General features: G+C 41.2%; 1 protein-coding gene across 3 annotated transcripts in view; it reads right to left on the reverse strand.

Moving 5' to 3' along the window:
- Positions 1-19,878, reverse strand: part of POLR1B (RNA polymerase I subunit B) — a 38,945-nt gene that overhangs the window by 7,789 nt on the left and 11,278 nt on the right. For 2 of the 3 annotated variants that reach the window (XM_032243668.1, XM_032243670.1), the window contains 8 exons: positions 19,511-19,647; positions 18,514-18,737; positions 17,686-17,857; positions 11,557-11,728; positions 10,041-10,322; positions 5,252-5,385; positions 1,472-1,642; positions 709-865 (listed from right to left, as the gene is read on the reverse strand). In XM_032243668.1, coding sequence (XP_032099559.1) covers positions 709-865; positions 1,472-1,642; positions 5,252-5,385; positions 10,041-10,322; positions 11,557-11,728; positions 17,686-17,857; positions 18,514-18,737; positions 19,511-19,647 — 1,449 coding nt within the window. The remainder of the gene's footprint in view (positions 1-708; positions 866-1,471; positions 1,643-5,251; positions 5,386-10,040; positions 10,323-11,556; positions 11,729-17,685; positions 17,858-18,513; positions 18,738-19,510; positions 19,648-19,878) is intronic. The other variant, XM_032243669.1, reaches the window with a different exon arrangement.

Here is a 19,878-nt window from a genome sequence, read left to right on the forward strand (position 1 = left end):
AGGAGGCTGAGGCAGGAGAATTGCCTGAACCCAGGACGCGGAGGTTGCGGTGAGCTGAGATCGCGCCATTGCACTCCAGCCTGGGTAACATGAGTGAAACTCCGTCTCAAAAAAAAAAAAAAAAAAAAAAGAAAAAAAGAAAAATAAGTCAACTCAGAATTGTATATCCAGTGAAAGATTCCTTCAAGTGAAGCAAAATAAAGACATTTTCAAATAAATGAAAACCAAGAGAATTTGTGGCCAGCAACCTGCACTATAAAAAAATGCTAAAGGAAGATTTTCAGGCTGAAGGAAAATTGTAAGCAATGAAAACTTGAATATTGTGGCAGGAATGAAGAGCACTGGAAGTAATAAATATGCAGGTGACTGCCTATAATTGCTTGTATTCTTCAAAAAATCAAATTATAAGACCTCAGGCACACCCAAATCTATGAACATTCTACAGAATAAATTACCTTTTTCTTCAAAAATATCAATGTCAAAGACAAAGTTTAAAGATCTGTCATAAATTACAGGAAACTAAATAGACATGCCAACTAAATACAAGGAGTGATTCTGGGCTGGTTACTTGTGGCACAGAAAAAAAAAAAGTTGCCATAAACCGTATTTTTGGAACTTAGTCAACATATGTAAATAAGGACTATAAAACAGTATGCTAGTATCAAGTTTCCTTTCCTGATTGACTACACCATCCTCCCTCTTCCTTACCCATCTGGCACTGGTACATGTTCCGTGGACTCTGGTTGTGATCAGAGAAAGGGATGAAGTTGGCGATCACACTCAGCAGGCTGTGTGGAAAGAGTTCCTGGTGTGTGGTAACTCCAGCAAAAACTTCATCCTCATAGATAGCGACATTCATGAAGATCTGGGAGAGTGGATGTCCAAGGCACAAAATAACTGCGGCTGTTTACACATTAACTTTTACCTTTCTCAGAGTTCGATACTCAAAGACTCAAAAGAAAACCTTCCCCACCCAGCACCATGAGTGCTGAATGGATCAACTGGGAAGCACAGGGAGGCATCCAGTTAGAAATACCACTTGCTTTACATATTTCACTCTAAATCTACCCCAGACCAATTGTGAAGGGAAATAGGAAGAATAATTTTTAAGGAGCACAAAGCCTGTAATTTTGCAACTGCAAATATGTAGCAAAGACTGAGTGTGAATCTAATGGAATGTTCTCACCTCACCAGCTGAGGCAGAGCCAGGTTCTAAAGAGCTCTGGGAGCTAGACAGGGTGGGAGGCAGGAAATGTGTCCACCAGCTCTCTCTCTGGTTCCACAGAGTGAGATCAGACATGGAAACTGCTTTGTGCTGGTCACAGAGGTGGTGGAAAGTCTGACTTTCTTTCAAATGTCCAACTGTTATTGTAACACTAATAATCCTTTTAAAAAGGAAGAGTTAAGTCTCTCAAAGTTATGTACTATACAAATAAGCACATACACTCCTCCATCACACATATATATTTACCTGTTCCATAGTTCCAATTAGTTCTTCTTTGCCCAATTCCAAGTTCTGCACAGGCCGTACCAGTCTACAAGGAGTGGTAAAAAGGAACAATCCTGGGTACAGACTTGGTTTTCCTGTCATGGGTATAAGGACCACTTCCATCCAGGGAGGAATTCTTTTCTCTCTCAACACCTGTTTTCAACAAAAACAGAGTTTAACAAACCTAGTGTCTCAGAGACATGGCTGTTGCTGCCAGTCTTATGCCCCATGGAATGCCACTCATCCACAATTGGGCATGGTAAAAGCCCTGCTTCCTTGAGTGCTCAGCCTGGCTAGCCCGCAAATCGCTAACTACTGAGGCAAAGGATAAGGTACACCATGAATGCACGTCTAGACACGTTAAAGGAAATTCTGTCCTTTGTGATCTAAAATACAGTAGATTAATTTGCTTTATTTTTAAATGTAATAAACCAAAAACTCATGGGTGGGCTGGGGATGGTGTAATCCCAGCACTCTGGGAGGCCAAGATGGGTGGATCACTTGAGCCCGGAAGTTCAAGACCAGCCTGGGCAACATAGTGAAACCCCAGCTCTACAAAAAATTAAAAAATTAGCTGAGTGTGGTGGTGCATGCCTGTGGTCCCAGCTACTTGGGAGGCTGAGGTAGGAGAATCACTTGAGCCCAGGAGGTTGAGGCTGCAGTGAGCCAAGATCACACCACTGCACTCCAGCCTGGGTGACAGAGTGAGACCCTGTCTCAAAAACAAAACAAAACTCCAGCAAACTCCTGGGTAAAAGGAGATATAAAAACCTAAATTACAAAAACCTGAAAACAAAAATCATGTGTCAGAACTCATGGGAATTCACAGCTAAATGTATTATCATTAAAAAGAAGGTGTTTGGTGGAGGGGGACACAGGGAGATGCTGGTCAAAGGGTATAAAGCTTAACTTATGCAACAGAATTAAGTTTCTGGAGATCTCATGTATAGTTTGTGACTATAGTTAAGAATAATATATTGCATACTTGAAATTTAAAAGCAGATCTCAAGTGTCCTCATCCCCCTACCCTCCACAATGCTAACCAAAAAAAGGAGAATGAAAATAAATTATTTAACCAAAAGCTAAAAAAGAATAAGGTAAACCAAAAGAAAGCACCAATTATAGCAAAGATAAAATCAGACTGATGAGGCAGGCAGATCATTTGAGGTCAGGAGTTCAAGACCAGCGGGGGCAATGTGGAGAAACCCCGTCTCTACTAAAAATACAAAAATTACCCCGGCATGGTGGTGTGCACCTGTAATCCCAGCTACTTGGGAGGCTGAGGCAGGAGAATCACTTGAACCCGGGAGGCAGAAGCTACAGTGAGCCAAGATCATACCACTACACACCAGCCTGGGCGACAGAACAATACTCCGCCTCAAAAAAAAAAAAAAAGGAATGATTGAATGATTTTTTAATGGGTACAGAGTTTCCATTTGTGACAGTGAGAAAGTTCTGAAGATGGTGATGACTGCACAACAACATGAATGTGCTTAATACCACGGAACCATACACTTGATCAAATCTCATACTCTCTGAGCATCAAAATAAGTAGTAACAATACTCACAAAATTAAACAAGCATCTATAAATCTGTGCTAACATAAATAAATGAATAACTAATAGAAAAGAAAGCCCTCTCTTACAGAATAGCAACTAATAGAGATAGAACGAATGATGGTGAGGGGAAAACACCATGTGGTAACCATCATAGTAATATTAACTCATCAAAGAACCACCAATGGAATAGTAATTCAGCAGATAATTCAACAACTGCTGGGTGAAAATGTGAAGAAAAGGGGCTCCACATAGCTTTCAACTATCTCTCCACAAGTTACTTATTACAGAGAAAACAGAAACTATGTGAATTAACCTAAAGAACACAGCCTTGAAGGGATCAGTTAACATGACCCGTAATTGGACAAATCAACACCATGTGCTTCCTGAGAATGTGAATCTCATCATGAGGAGGCAAAACATAAACCTAAATTACAGGAGAGCTGTAATATTGTGAAGTATCTATTTGGTCTTCCACCCTGTTTCCTGGCACACAATTCCTAAAATCCTTACACTTTGCAAAGTGATGTCTTTTTGCATGCTATTCAGATGCACAAAAATCACTTGAACCAGACGGATCACTTGAGATCAGGAGACCACCCTGTCCCAGATGGTGAAACCCCGCCTTTACTAAGTATACAAAAAATTAGCCAGAAACAGTGGTACGCACCTGTAGTCTCAGCTACTCAGGAAACTGAACCACAAGACTCTGACTCAAAAAATTGAAACAAAAGACTGGTGGTTGGCAGCATCTAGGTGGCTTCAGGATGGGGTTGGTTACCAAAAAGACCAAGCCAGGATTAGAGGATTGGGACTTTTAGCCTTACCGTCAACCTCCAGGAAGGGGACAGGGGCTGGGGGTTAAGCTAATCACCAATGGCCAACGATTCCATCAGTCATCCTATGTAATAAAGCCTCCATAACAACCCAAAGGACCGGGTCAGGTAGTTACCAGGGTGGCCAGGCATGGTAGTGCAGTCCTGCGGTCAGGCAGCTTGGCAGCCTGAGGTAGGAGGATCACTTAAGCCTGGGACATCAAGACTGCAGTGAACTGTGATTGTGCCACTGCACTCTGGCCTAGGCAACAGAATGCGACCCATCTCTTAAGAAAAAAAAAAAGAAAAGAAAAAAAGAGAAAAAAAAAAAAAACAAAAAAAAAAAAGAGAACATTACTGAGACAACTGGTGGAATCTGAGTATCAACTATGGATCCCAACCACATGACCTTCTCCGATTTTCAGAAATATACTGTGGTTATTGAAGAGAAAAGTCCTTGTTCTTAGAAAAAATACACTAAAATCTTTATGGAAAATGGGACAATGTCTGAATACTGCTCTCAGATAGCTCAAAAGAAAAAAATTATAAAGAGCATACAGAAGATAAACCATGTGGGGCAAAGCATAGTAACTGGTGGATTTGGGTAATGTGTACATAGGAGGGTCCCATGTACTGATCAAACATCTTTGCTCTAAGTGTAAAATTCTATCTTATGAGCCACACAGTTCCACTTCTAAGAATATACTCAAAAGAATTAAAAGCACAATGACTTAAATAGATATTTGTACACTCATGTTCACAGCAGTGTTATTTGCAATGACCAAAAGGTAGAAACAACCCAAGTGACCAACAGAGCACTGAAACTAAAACTAAAATTTAGCTTAAACATTTTTTTAAAATAACACAGAACAGAATATAAACCACAAACCCATCATGTTGCCAAAGGACAATTCTTTCAATGGCCATTATCAAAGCAATAAATACTTGTCACTAGGTGGAAATCCCAAAGATAAGTTATTCAAAGAATGTCATTCTACTTTTTAAAGATATATTTTCAAAACCTAGGAGGCAATGGAATGTAACTTCTACTTTGCATATTTTGAATATTATGGAAATATCTGTATTTTGAGATCCCTCAGATGCCACTACTATTAAGGAGGAAAAAGGTTAAAATTAGTTAGATAAGCAGACTGGGGTGCCTCAATGAAACTACTAAAGAATGTATATGGGTAAATATCTGTCACTGACCCCAACCAATGAAACCAGTATAAGGCAAGCCTCTGTCACCAGAGGGAATGCACAGCCATTTTGGACATTCTGACCCCTAACCACCTGATCACTCTAGACTGCCCAAGGGTTAACCCCAAAACTAGAAAAGAACTGAAAACCTAAGGTCAAGGGATAGGACAATTCACAAAGCTCAAGCCCACCTTAAAATGACGAAGAGAATCTGCGATGCCCGGAGCAAGCTCCTTATCCACCCAGCCAACCATGACGCCGTCCAGCAGGACAGGGTAGCACTCACTGTACGGTCGGTGGAGGGCTCCATCAACAGGAGTGACCCCTGGTAAAGGGAACAAACAGCACAATCACATTAGAATGCTTTATCCAACATTCCAGATTCCCTCCAGATGGGGTCAACAGCTGCTGGATCAGTTCAGATATCAAATTATCCTTGTCTCTAAAACAGGTACAGGCATTATTTCTTTTAATTGCACTTCAAAGATATTTCAAGCGGGCTTATCAATGCCATTTTTCCAACAGCATGTGTTCCCTTTGTTTCTTTGTGTTGGCACTTTGGTAATTCTTGCAGTATTTCAAATATTTTTATTATTATTATACCTGTAATGGTGATCTGTGATTAATGATCTCTGATGTTACTACTGTATTTGTAGATGTGGTAGAAATATCAAGACAAGGACAGATGCAGTGGCTCACGTCTATAATCCCAGCACTTTGGAAGGCTGAGGCAGGCGGATTATGAGGTCAAGAGACTGAGACTGAATTGCTGCAAGCCCATAACCAAACTGAACAGGTGAGGAATTGTTTCTTATAGAATAAGCAAAGAAAATGCTTTTTTTTTTGGTTGTTGTTCTGTTTTTGAGACAAGGTCTTCCTCTGTTGCTCAGGCTGCAGTGCAGTGGCATGATCATGGCTCACTGCAACCTCAACCTCCTGAGCTCAAGCAGTCCTCCCACCTCAGCCTCCCGAGTAGCTGGCAGGTGTGTGCCACCACACTTGGCTAATTTTTAATTTTTTTTTTTTTTTTTTTTTGTAGAGACAGCATCTCCCTATGTTGCCTAGGCTGGTCTTGAACTCCTGGGCTCAAGCAATCCTCTCACCTTGGCCTCCCAAAGTGCTGGAATTACAGGCCTGAGCCACTGTACCCAGCAGAAAATGGTTTCCTGAGATGGGATCTCAAGAAATGAGAAGATGCTGTGAACACTGTTGAAATGACAATGAAGGATTCAGACCGGTGTGGGAGAGGGGCACAAAATAAAAAAAATTTTTTTTAAGGGATTTAGATTATTCCATAAACTTTGTTTATAAAACAGAGGTAGGGTTTGAGGGGACTCACTGCAACTTGGAAATAATCTCTTCTGTGGGTAAAATGCTATTAAACAGCATCCCATGCTACAGAGAAATCTTTTGTGAAAGGAAGACTCAATTGGTGTGGCAAACTTCTTTATTTTAAGAAATTGTCACCACGCACAGTGGCTCACGCCTGTAATCTCAGCACTTTGGAAAGCTGAGGCAGGTGGATCACCAGAGGTCAGGAGTTCGAGACCGGCCTGGCCAACATGGTGAAACCCCCATCTCTACTAAAAATACAAAAAATTAGCTGGGTGAGATGCTGGGTGTCTGTAATCCAAGCTACTCAGGAGGCTGAGGCAGGAGAATTGCTTGAACCCGGGAGGCGGAGGTTGCAGTGAATTGGGATCATGCCACTGCACTCCAGCCTGGGCGACAAGGGTGAAATTCCATCTCAAAAAAAGTAAAAAAAAAAAGAAGTTGTCACAAGCCATCTTAACCTTCAGCAACCATCACCTTGATCAGTCAGCAGCCAGTAATCCTAAAGAAGACCTTCCACCAGAAAAAAGATTACAACTTACTGAAGGCTCGGATGATTTAATATTTTTTTTTTAGCAATAAAGTATTCTTAAAATTGAAATATTTACATTTTTTTAAAAAGACATAATGCTATTGCACACTTAACAGACTACAGCATAGTGTAAACATAACTTTTATATGCACTGGGAAACAAAGATACTCATATGACTCACTTTACTGCAGTGCTCTGGAACCAAACCTGCAGTATCTCCGGGGTAAGCCTGAAGGATTTGCTGAAGTTTAAATCACTTCAGCAAGGACACACAGGAAACTAGCAACTCTGTCCTCAGCAGAGTAGTAAGGGGACAGGGGCCTAAGGGAGGGAGCATTTCACTGCATGTCTTTTTAATATTTTGATTTCTAAGCCATGTAAATGCATTAAATGCATTAACCCCCAAAATGTAATTACAGTTGATCCTACAATTGATCCTCTGCTGATCTGCCTGTCTCGGTCTTCCAAAGTGCTGGGATTACAGGTGTGAGCCATTGCGCCTGATGACAATTTCTTAAAATAAAACAAAGAAGCTTGTCACATCAATTGAGCCTTCCTTCCAAGAAAGATTTCTCTGTAGCATGTGATGCTGTGCACATTTGCCTACTTGCTACATTATATCTGTAACCACAAAATTCAAACTAGGGATGCTTTCAAAGTCATTCCAGGACATGCAGCAAAAAGATTTGAGTCCCCGATGTGAATGCTTCCCACAGCTGAAGTCAAACAAGACGATGCCATGCCTTCTTGTCAGCTGATGCTGTATATAAGCATCCTTTGCTCAGTCTGATCAGTGGCACGTTTTTAGCATTTGTGCCCTTTTTGTTGCTGTGATTTCACTGTTTTAATAATAGCCTCCAGGTCAGGCATGGTGGTTCACACCTGTAATCCCAGCACTTTTGGAGGCCAAGGCAGAAGGAATGCTTGAAGCCAGGAGTTTGAGACCAGCCTGGATAACACAGCAAGACCTCATCTCTACAAAAAAAAAAAAAAAAAAAAAAAAAAAAATTGCCTCCAAGCGCAGCACTGAAGTACTGCATAGCATTCACATATGCAAAAAGGCTGTGATGTGCATAACAGAAAAAACTGTGTGTTAGATCAGCTTACAGTTACAGTGCTGTGGGCTGAGAATTCAGTGTTACCACACGAACAATATATATTTTCAAAGGGTGTCTTCCAACAGAAACACACAAAAAACAAGGCTACATATTGATCAGCTGACAAAAATGTAACCAGAGGCTCTCAGAAACCTAGCTCTGTACTTCCCCTAGGCACAGTGATTCAATTCACTGGTGACTTTAAAGATGACAAGTACTACAAATAATAATCATCTGAAATTAAGTAAAAAAAGGAATACTCTTCCATGAACCATAAATGCATTCTGAAGACATCAAGTGTTTGTTAGAATGTCACAGGATGTCCACTTCGGGTTTCATCTGTCATCCCAATGTGAACATCTCTATCAAAAGTTAGGTAGCAGTTCTGTCTTCTCCAGCACCAGGGCAAAAATCCCTTCCCCATCTCTTTTTTCTGCAGTTGGATATATTTTCTACTGCTCCACTTTATTTTTTTCTCCTTTCTACCCTCTCCTGGACTTTGACATTTTTAATCACCAGTAACAAAATTCTTTTCCTCGTAGAGGATAACTGTTCAAATTACACTGATTACGTCTTCTAAATCCTTAGTATTTCTTGATTACTTTCTGTGGGGCCCTCTTCTTACAGGCCACTCTCACTCTCTCTCTCTCTCTTTTTTTTTTTTCACAGAGTCTCACTCCTGAATTTTTAGTAGTGATGGGGTTTTGCCATGTTGGCCAAGCTGATCTCAAACATTTGACCTCAAGTGATCTGCCCACCTTGATCTCCCAAAGTGGTGGGATTACAGGCGTGAGCCACCATACCTGGCCAGGCCACTCTAATTGGAAGAGTACTTTTAAAGCAGAACTTTCTTGAGTCAATGCCCTTCTAGTTGCTTGAGAATACCTATCACCTGATCCCCCTGAATTGGAAGTTTTACTGTATAAATATTAATCCCACTGGAGACCCTGTCCACAGATCACCAAAGACAGAACATTTCTAGTCTCTAAATCAAATGCAGAACCCTGGGACTAGAAGACTGCAGAGAAGGCTGACATCTTTAAGTATGAAGGTAAATTCAAATCAAGCATCAGGCCAAGGATTAGATAGCTTTCTAGCCAAAGCAGAGACACAGACAACAGCTATAAGGTTATCAGAAAAAAAGGTTATCTATCTGATGACATCAGGGTAGACTGGAAAACCTCCTTTTAAACAGTCCTCCTGCAAACCAACACTGTTTTCTACTTACAAATGCAAAGATCCAACATGAGACGCAAGGAGAATGAGCCAAAAAACTACTCAATAGCTTCTATACTTCCAACATTAACGTCAAGTCTTTTTTCAAACGCTTTGGCATCATTCTTACTGATCTTTTTTTTTTTTTTTTTTTTTTTGAGATGGAGTCTCGCTCTGTTGCCCAGGCTGGAATGCAGTGGCGTGATCTCAGCTCACTGCAACGTCTGTCTCCCAGGTTCAAGCCAATTCTCTGCCTCAGCCTCCTGAGCAGCTCGGTTTACAGGTGTCCATCACCACGCCCAGCTAATTTTTGTATTTTTAGTAGAGATCGGGTTTCATCATCTTGGCTAGGCTGGTCTTGAATTCCCGACTTCATGATCCACCCACCTCGGCCTCCCAAAGTGCTGGGATTATAGGCATGAGCCACCGCATCCAGCCTCATTTATTTTTTATTTTGGAGACAGGGTCTCACTTTGTCACCCAGGTTGAAGTGCAGCAGCAGCGGGAGAATCACAGCTCACTGCAGCCTCAAACCCCTGGACTCAAGTGATTCTCACTTCCATTATCCTTTTTGTTGTTGTTGAAAGAAAACACCCCACACCTATAACACTTAGTTTCTCCTGTTTTCACTTTCAAAGAACGCATTCAGCCTTCTATAGAGGATCCAAGAAAGCAGCCCAACTCCTACACAGAAGAGTAAAAAACAATTCTTAAAGTCTCTGCTGAATCTCCAAAAGCTACAAAACTTAACAGGTTAAAAACCACATAACCAAATAAGATTGTTTATCGCTGTACACTACATACCCAAGTTGCAGAGTAAAGCTGGAATAGATGTCGTATACACAAACTGTGTGACAACCTCACATACGGCAGTTAGGTGGTTCATCAGGCCACAGGGCTCCCCATCTGGGGTATGCACAGGACAAAGGAAGCCCCAAGACTCTGGCAGCAGTCTGCGTACCGTGGTGGTCCTCATCTTGGCAAAATCAGACCCTCTGTGCACGCAGCGGAAATGGGAGAGATAGCGTATGAAGTTCAGCTTGTCAGCCACAACACAAAGTCCAGATTCTTGTAGGAGGCCAAGACCTTAATAAAACAAAAGTCACTAAAAATGGGCCAAACTTTTAAAAAATGGAAATTTTTGAGTCTTTATGATGACAAAACCTCAGAGCATTCTACAGATCACAGAATGAGTTATTATGACATTTATTCTCCTAGCTCTGATGAGTGGAAGAGTTCACACAAAAAAATATGTAAAATAATCCCCAGATTTCACAAACTGTATTAGCCCCAATTAGTTCCCCAACTCCTCTACTACTTCTGAGCCTCCTTTGTGGGAGAACGTTAAATGAGTTAATAAAATAGCAAGTAATTAAACTCATCTGAGAGGGTCAGAAAATACACAAGCAACTGAGCAGGCCAATGAAAGAATCAGCATCAGTAACATAGGTTTAAAAAAAAAAAAAAAAAAAAAAAGAAACATGCCGGGCACAGTGGCTCACGCTATAATCCCAGCACTTTGGGAGGCTGAGGTGGGCAGTTCACCTGAGCTCAAGAGGTCCAGACAAGCCTCAGCAGCATAGCAAAACCCTGTCTCTACAAAAAATACAAAAATTAGCCAGGGTACGGTGGCTTATGCCTGTAGTCACAGTTACTCATGGGGCTGAGGTGGGAGGATCACCTGAGCCTAGGGAGGTCAAGGCTGCAGTGAGCCATGATCCTGCCACTGCACTCTAGACTGGGTGACAGAGTGAGACCCTGACTCAAAAACGAAAAGAAAAAAACATTTCTGGATTCCTAATTATCACTTTTAAAGTTTCTAGGGTCATTCTCTTTTTTGTTGAGACAAGGTCTTGCTCTGTCATCAGGATGGAGTGTAGTGGTACAATCATAGCTCACTGCAGCCCTGACCTCCTAGACTCAAGTGACCCTCCTACCTTGGCCTCCCAAAGTGTTGGGATTACAGGCATGAGCTACTGCACCTGGCCCCTCAGGTCACTCTGAAGCAAGGCAACTGGTTTAGAGATGGGAATGTACAGTAACCCATCCAGAATTCCTAAGAGGCAAGCCTTCCTCAGAGGTCTAAGTGGTCTTTTGTTATCTAGAAGGAGGCAGAGGGGATGTATTTGGTTATCTGAATTAAATTTTAGCTACACGGACACCTTGTCTAAAGCCCTTCAGACTGATAGCTGTCAAAGTCATAGTTGAGAGGCATTATTTTTTTTAAGTTTGCTTTTAAAAAGAAACTCCTAGGGACAGGCAAATCTACATTAAGCAAACAATTTAAAAAACATAACTAAAACAATCTATTTAATTTCACCTGTTTTAGAACGCAGATTCCCTGTAGCAAGAAGGTATTCAAATGGTTTTGTAAGGTCTAGTCCCATAGTAAAAATCTTCATCAAATTGTCAGTGTTCATGGACACATTGGTCTTCTGAGCCTTCTTATCAAAAGCTATTTTAATAGACACTAACCAACCTTCCAGTTTTTCCTGAAATAAGAAAAAACATTTAATAAAAACTTATTTTAGAAACTTTAATATAAAATAGTATGTGAGCTAGGTGTGGTGGTCACACCTACAGTCCCAGGACTGGGTGGATTGCTTGACACCAAGAGAATATGAAACTGGGCAAAATGGTGAAACAAAACCCCGTCTCTACAAACAATTTAAAAATTAGGGAGAAGGGAGTGGGTAAGGGGGCGGGGCATGCCTGTAGTTCCAACTACTTGGGAGGCTGAGGCAGAAGGATCGCTGGAGTCCAGGAGTCTAAGGCTTCAGCAAGCCATGATTGTGCCATTGCACTCCAGCCTGGGAAACAGGATAAGACCCTATCTCAATAAAATAAAATAGTATGTGTTGTAATTATCACAAATTTCATATTTATTCCCATGTAATCTATACAACCCTTAACAAAAAGGTCCACTAACATACACTGGATATGAAAAACATCAAAACCAAAAACCTGAAAGAGTTTTGCAGGTGCAGAAAGGATAGCTCTTCAATGTCACACACTCCTTCACCTGTTATACTTGTTATACACCCAAAACCAATCACGTGAACACAGCGCATCTTAATCTATGCTGCCAACACTCAGTGAAATGGCTAAAGAAGGCTGCAATTCCAAAATTACAGCTAGATTGGAGGAACAAGTTCTGGTATTCTGAATCACTGCAGGTTGAATACAGTTAACTATATTTGTTGCATATTTTCTCACTGCAGCCTCAACCTCCTGGGTTCAAGGGCTCCTCCTGCCTCAACCTCCCAAGTAGGTGGGACCATAGGCCACCATGTCTGGCTAATTTTTAAATTTTTTTGTAGAGATGGGGGTCTCACTTTGTTGCCCAGACTGGTCGCAAACTCCTGGGCTCAAGCAATCCTCTTACCTTGGCTTCCAAAGTGCTGGGATTACAGCCATGAACCACCACACCCAGCCCTATTGTATATTTTCAAAAAGCTAGAAGAGGGGATTTTGAATGTTCACAACACAAAAATATGATGTATGTTTGACGTGGAATGTGTTAATTACTCTTATTTGATCATTATACATTATTTACATATATGGAAATATACCCCATAGATATGTACAATTATTACATGTCAACTAAAAATAAAAGAAAAAAAGACTATACACCACCAGCACTTCCTATGGGGAGGTTCAGAAATCATTGAAAATGCCTAAAAGAATGTTTGAAATAGGTTCTCTCCTATTATCTGATATTTGGAAGAAAACCTGGAAGATGTACATAAGTCACTTGATCACTGAATACCTTTTCCTGCAGGTCCCCGAGTCAACACATTAGCCATTGATTAGTGATAATCCACCTGTTTTTTTTTTTTTTTTGTTTTGTTTTGTTTTGTTTTTCTGAGACAGAGTTTCGCTCTTGTTACCCAGGCTGGAGTGCAATGGCGCGATCTCGGCTCACCGCAACCTCCGCCTCCTGGGTTCAGGCAATTCTCCTGCCTCAGCCTCCTGAGTAGCTGGGATTACAGGCACGTGCCACCATGCCCAGCTAATTTTTTGTAGTTTTAGTAGAGACGGGGTTTCACCGTGTTGACCAGGATGGTCTCGATCTCTTGACCTCGTGATCCACCCGCCTCGGCCTCCCAAAGTGCTGGGATTACAGGCTTAAGCCACCGCGCCCGGCCTGATAATCCACCTGTTTACGCATGTTTGAACACTCACACTTGAAGACCTAACTATTCTTCCAGGAGACAGCACTGGAAGTGCCACATTTCATTTCTGTATATTCTCTGGCACTGACACTGCACTTAGTATCACTGTGATGCAGTGATATTAAATTTTCAGTACTTTGAAGGAATAAATTTTGGAAAGGTGTGGGGAAGAAGGAATACATTTATAAAATGTTATAATGAATCTCACAACTGACTACACACTAGTAGGATTTGTAAGTAGACTGCTAAAAGTCTGTAACATACAGGTAAGCGAATTACCAGAAATGAAGAAAGCTGTTAGCTCACCCAACAAGGGTGTCAGTGTAGGTTTGGTCTTATCAAATGAACTTAGAGGATCAAGTTTGAATGGAAGAGCCTGGCATTGCTGCTCCACCTCTGCTGGCTGCTGTTTAGATTCCTTTCTTGAGCCTACATCTTCCTGTGTCATAAACATTTTTATCAGGTATACACTGAACACTTCAGTTTCACGGTCAACATCGAATCAGAAGCCCTGGATCTTGACAACCGATTTATCTGTGTTCTGCCTTTTTTCATAACTATGTCTACTTCCTTATTTGGGTTTAAAATCAAAACCATAAAAACTCAAGTGTTTTATGGTTTATCTACAAATAATACAGAAAATATGGTTGCTGTTTTTCAATTTTATATTGCTTATTTCAATGTAAATAAAATATGAATTTTTAAGAGTCTATAATTCATCTTATGTCATGATCATGTATCTTCTGAAGATTGTTTTCATGGTCCAAACTCAAAGGTTTAAAAGCTTTAACATAGCTGGTAAGGAAATCAGATACTGAGCAATGAATTCTCTGAAAAAGCCCCAATTTCCCTTCCCTTTGTTTCTACCATTCCTGAAACAGGTCAGCTTAGTAATGCCTTGCTACAGAAGATTCATTTCTTTTCTTTTTTGAGACAAGGTCTTGCTCTGTCACTTAGGCTGGAGTATACTGGCGTGATCATGGCACAATGTAGCCTCTGTTGCCTGGGCTCAAGCAATCCTCTTACCTCAGCCTGCTGAGTAGCTGGGACCACAGGCATGGCCCACCAGGCCTGGCTAATTCTTAAAAAAATTATCTGTAGAGACGAGAGTTTGTCTCTGGGCTATTTGCCCAGGTTGGTCTCGAACTCCTGGGCTCAAGTGATCCTCCCATGTTGACCTCCCAAAGTGCAGGGATTATAGGTGTAAGCCACTGCATCAGACATTTTTTTCTTTTTGAGATAAAGTCTTGCTCTGTCGCCCAGGCTAGAGTGCTGTGACATGATCATACCTTATTGCAGGCTTGACCTCCAGGGCTCAGGGATCCTCCCACCTCAGCGTCCCAAGTGGCTGCGACCACAGTCACGTACCACCATGACCAGCTAACAGCTTTTTCTGGAAACAGAGTCTTGCTCTGTCGCCCATGCTGGAGTGCAGCCGCATGATCTCAGCTCACAGTAACCTCTGCCTCCCAGGCTCAAGAAATTCTCCTGCCTCAGCTTCCTGAGTAGCTGGGATTGCAGGCACACGCTACCCCAACCAGCTAATTTTTATATTTTTTGTAGAGACAGGGTTTTGCCACATTGCCCAGGCTAGTCTTGAACTCCTAAGCTCAGGAGATACACCCACCTCGGCATCTTAAAGTGCTGGGATTATAGGCAAGAACCACCACACCCAGCCATTGCCAATAGTTTCATTATTTCTGTAGAGATCTCCCTATGTTGTCCAGGCTGGTCTCAGACTCCTTGGGCTAAAGTTACCTTTCTGCCTTGGCCTCCCAAAGTGCTGGGACTACAGGCACAAGCCACTGTATCCCTGGTCTCATTTCTTTTTCTTTTTTTTTCCTAATTAGGAATTGATGTGAAATGAAGACGCATTTCTATGTGTGGAATACAATGAGCCCACCGATGCTTCACTTCCAGTAGATGGGAAACGTAAATTAACCTTTATCTGAAAAGTCAATTTAATAATAGATTAAATTAATTAAGAGAAAGCTGCTGCCTGCTTTCAGTATTTGTCAGGAAAATTATAGGCTGCTAAAATTTTTCAATCTAATTTTATGGACAGAGGAAACAGAAACAAAAATTATTACCTTTTGGGAAGAATGTAAATAAGAATTACTGCCTAGATAAGAAATTAGAAGGCTGGGCACAGTGGTTCATGCCTGTAATCCCAGCACTTTGGGAGGCCAAGGCAGGTGGATCACTTGAGGTCAGGAGTTCAAGACCAGCCTGGCCAACACAATGAAACCCTGTCTCTATTAAATAAATACAAAAATTAGCTGGGTGTGGTGGCACGCGCCTGTTAATTCCAGATACTTGGCAGGCTGAGGCAGGAGAATCACTTGAACCTGGGAGGTGGAGGGTGCAGTGAGCAGAGATTGTGGCACTGCACTCCAACATGGGCAACAGAGCAAGACTCCATCTTGAAAAAAAGAAAAGAAATCAGAAGCCAGGCATAGTGGCTCACACCTGTAATCCGAGCACTTTGGGAGGCCAAGGCGGACAGATCATCAGAGGTCAGGAGTTCGAGATGAGCCTGGCTGACACGGTGAGACCTCATCTCTACTAAAAATATAAAGAATTGGCCAGGCGCAGTGACTCACGCCTGGATTCCCAGTACTTTGGGAGGCCAAGGCAGGCAGATCACCAGAGGTCAGGAGTTTAAAGCCAGCCTGGCCAACATGATGAAAACCTGTCTCAACTAAAAATACAAAAATTAGCTAGGCTTGGTGGTGCGTGCCTGTAATCCCAGTTACTTGGAAGGCGGAGGTAGGAGAATTGCTTGAATCCAGGAGGCAGAGACAGCAATGAGCACAAATCGCACCACTGAACTCCAGCCTGGGAAATAGTGCGAGACTCCATCTCAAAAACAAAACAAAACAAAACAGAAAAAAAGAATTAGCTGGGCATGGTGGCAGGTGCCTGTGGTCCCAGCTATTTGGGAGGCTGAGGCAGGAGAATCACTTAAACCTGTGAGGCAGAGGTTTCAATAAGCTAAGATTGTACCACCACGCTCCAGCATGAGCAATAGAGCGACGCTCCGTCTCAAAAAAAATAAATACATAAAAAATAAAAGATTTTTACCTCAGCTCTCTCCATCATCCATAACACTACATTACCCCTTAGATTACATCTTTTGGGGGATAAGATACAAAATATAAAATGCCACTGAATCAATATTCTTATGAAATCATTTTTGTGCCATGCCATCTTTCTCTCTATATACATTTGCAGGCAAATTTCACTCTCACAGTAGTTATGTTCTAGTGAACACTGCAGTAGCACATACAAAACCACTGCTCCTGGGGAGAAATATAGGGCTGGGTTCCTGCAAGTCTCTGGTCATAACATCTGGTCAACGGATCACCGTACAACTTTGTTTAATGCAAGCTTTTGTTGAAAGGCACCTTATTTAATATACCTTGTTAATCCATTAACACTGAACACTAGACGGCACTTCAGGGCTATGCTTGGGAACCACTATAAACAGCAAAAACTGGCCAGGCGCAGTGGCTCATGTCTGCAATCTTATCACTTTGGGAGGCTGAAATGGGAGGATCACTTGAGTCCAGGAGTTTGAGACCAGCCTTTGCAACACAGTGGGACCTTGTTTCTACAAAAAAATTAAAAATTAGCAGAGTGTGGTGGCACATGTCTATAGTCCCAGCTGCTTGGGAGGCTGAGGTGGGAGGATTTCTTGAGCCTGGGAGGTGAGGCTAAGATCCTGTCTCAAAAAGAAAAGTCACCAATAAAAAGTACGACACTATGAAAAACACAGCACTGAATACACCTCAAAAAAGACTCTCTTTACAGTATGAGCTGAAACAGGAAAGCAGTGTTAACCTGCCATACCTCAGTTGTAACATTTGCCTCGGGAAACACAAATTCTTCACTGCTGTGTCATGTGTGTGAATAATCATGAAAGTACCAAGTAGTGACATTAGGGTTACAAATAAATTTTAGTCAATGAGTGAATTCACACAGAACCTACAAATAATGAGGATCAACCATATGTCTGAATATAGGCCACTTGCTTTTTATCGTTAACACTATGACCAAGATTTGACATGGTCTTTAAAACTATTAAGCAAATTTCCAAACCTGGTGTAAGCTAGGATTTTTGATTTCCCTACTGCTAAATGAATTAACAAAAAAGAGACCACACAAGATGCCAAAACTATAAACTATAAACATGCAGAAAACAGTACTGCTGGACAGTCACACCATTCCACAAGTGGTACCACAGGCCAAGGGTGGATGTGGTATACACTTACCTTCAGAAACATAAGGAAGAGCTGACCCGGTGTAAGGACTTCTTGGTTCACTAAACTATCAGGATTGTCCTCCATGCACTCTCCTTTGGCTAAAGCAAAGAGCTTTCGTGTCATGAGACAAAGCATATAAAACTTTTCAGTATTGGATTTCAAGTGGATACAGACGCACTGGCTGTCAAAATAGAAGAAAAAAAAAAAAAGCTTAAAACAATCTAGTTGGTAATGCTACTTAATGCTCTATTAACCAAGATCCCTAATTCATGCTTACTTAACTTTAATTAAATAAAATTAAGCATTCAATTTTTGACCTGCACTGGCCACATTTGAAGTACTCATCATGTGGCGTGTGTCTACGTACTGGACAGCACTGGTATGGAGCTGGCTCCTTTAGTAATTATACAGTGGTTATATAAGACAAAGTCCTTGCTTTGAAGAAATAGAGACACAAGGCCTGCAACCTTCAAACAGTACAGAAAGAAAAATGTACATCTGTTTACACAGCAAGTAAAAAAGCAAATGTAAATTAACGAAATGTTCACAATTTGTGAATATAAGAGTCCAAAGTACTATTTGGACATTATCCTGGAAGTCAGAAATGATTTCAAAATAAAAGTTAAAAAGGACAATAAAATAAAACACGACTACTAAAAAAATAAAGGTGAGAACAGCCACAAAAACAAAGGCAGCCCCCAGCTAGCAAGGAGCAGAATTCTACCACAAGATCCATTCTCATTCCCAGATGACTCACCCACCCAAACTGCAATGAATACAAAGAACCACTGACAGCCCTCTGCCCCTTCAAAAACAGTTCAGGCAAAGCACACATACTTAAACAGGAACTCCGCAGCTTGCTCATTTGGGTACCAGTCAGGAACACTGAGCTTTACTCTGAAGCATTCACCTAGATAGTTAAGGACCTGTTTTTGTGTGGAACAACCCTCTTCCATTACAATCCTTAACATCTGAGAAACAGAGTTTCTAAAGAAAGAATCATCCTCTTTTCCTTTGATGAGCTCCTGAAAGATCTGATAATCAGAAAAGCTGACAAGTGCCTAGAATAGAAAATAAAAGGTTTTCTTTTTAATTTCTCACTAATAACTAAAATATTTCATCTATTCAGTAACAATTACCTTCTCTTTCTTAATACCCAAGGAAATTAGCACTCTGCTAATGCTGAACCAAAGTAAACTCTAAAATAAAGCATTCTTTGTATGATAGCCAGACAGCAATATGGCCTCCAGGGTCTTCACCTCTTGGTGTTCATAAACGTGTATAGTTTCCTCCCATGCTGAATCAAGGCTGGACTGCTTGACCAAGAGAATGTGGTGGAAAAGATGATGGGAGACTCCCAGGGCTAGGTCACAAAGGGCACTGCAGCTTTTGCCTTCTGCATCTTCTGCTCTCTGTTCTCTCAGCTAACTATGTGGAGGAAGACAGCTGCCTCAAACAGCCTACAGAAAGGGTCATGTAGACAGCAACCCCATGAGGAGACTACCTGCCAACAACCAGCACTGATTTGCCAACCATGTGAGTGAGCCACCTTGTAAGTCCTCAAAATGACTGCAGTCCTGTCTGACATCTCAATGCAACCTCCTGAGACCCCGGGCCACAAATGTCCAGCCAAAGCACTCTCAAACTCCTGACCCACAGAAACTGTGAGACAGAAATGTTTATTGATGTTTTAAGCTATTGATTTTGAGGTAATTTGTTTCGGAACAGTAGATAACTAGTATATTATTTTAATAAGGAGAATACATCCAATCTGCACAGGATACTACCTTCAATGAATTCTTCATAACAAAAGAATGCATTCATTAAGTCATACCTTAAGTGCAAATCCCAAAGGAAGAAAAAACAGTTCTTTCCGGTAAATAAAGTTCAACATAACAGTGCCATTTTCCAGGTAGTGGAGGTTCATATTGACAGCAGAATGTTCTTCTCTCACACAGTGCATTGAAACTCCTATTGAACCAAAGAACAAAAAAATCAGAAACTCAGTGATTCTATAATTGCGTCAATCATTTTTTTCTGAACAATCTTACCCCCTTAGACACAATTAAAGCCAAATTATTAAGTTTAGCCAAGAATGGCAATCAAAAATGTTTCTAAAACTTAGCAAATGTCTTCTTCACGCAAAATCTACCCAGATTGTGAAACACTAATGTAAAATAACTGAAGCTATGAATTTAAGCA

This window comes from Sapajus apella, unplaced genomic scaffold, assembly GCF_009761245.1.
Source record: "Sapajus apella isolate SASKATOON/1434 unplaced genomic scaffold, GSC_monkey_1.0 scaffold52, whole genome shotgun sequence".
Classification (NCBI taxonomy): domain Eukaryota; kingdom Metazoa; phylum Chordata; class Mammalia; order Primates; family Cebidae; genus Sapajus; species Sapajus apella.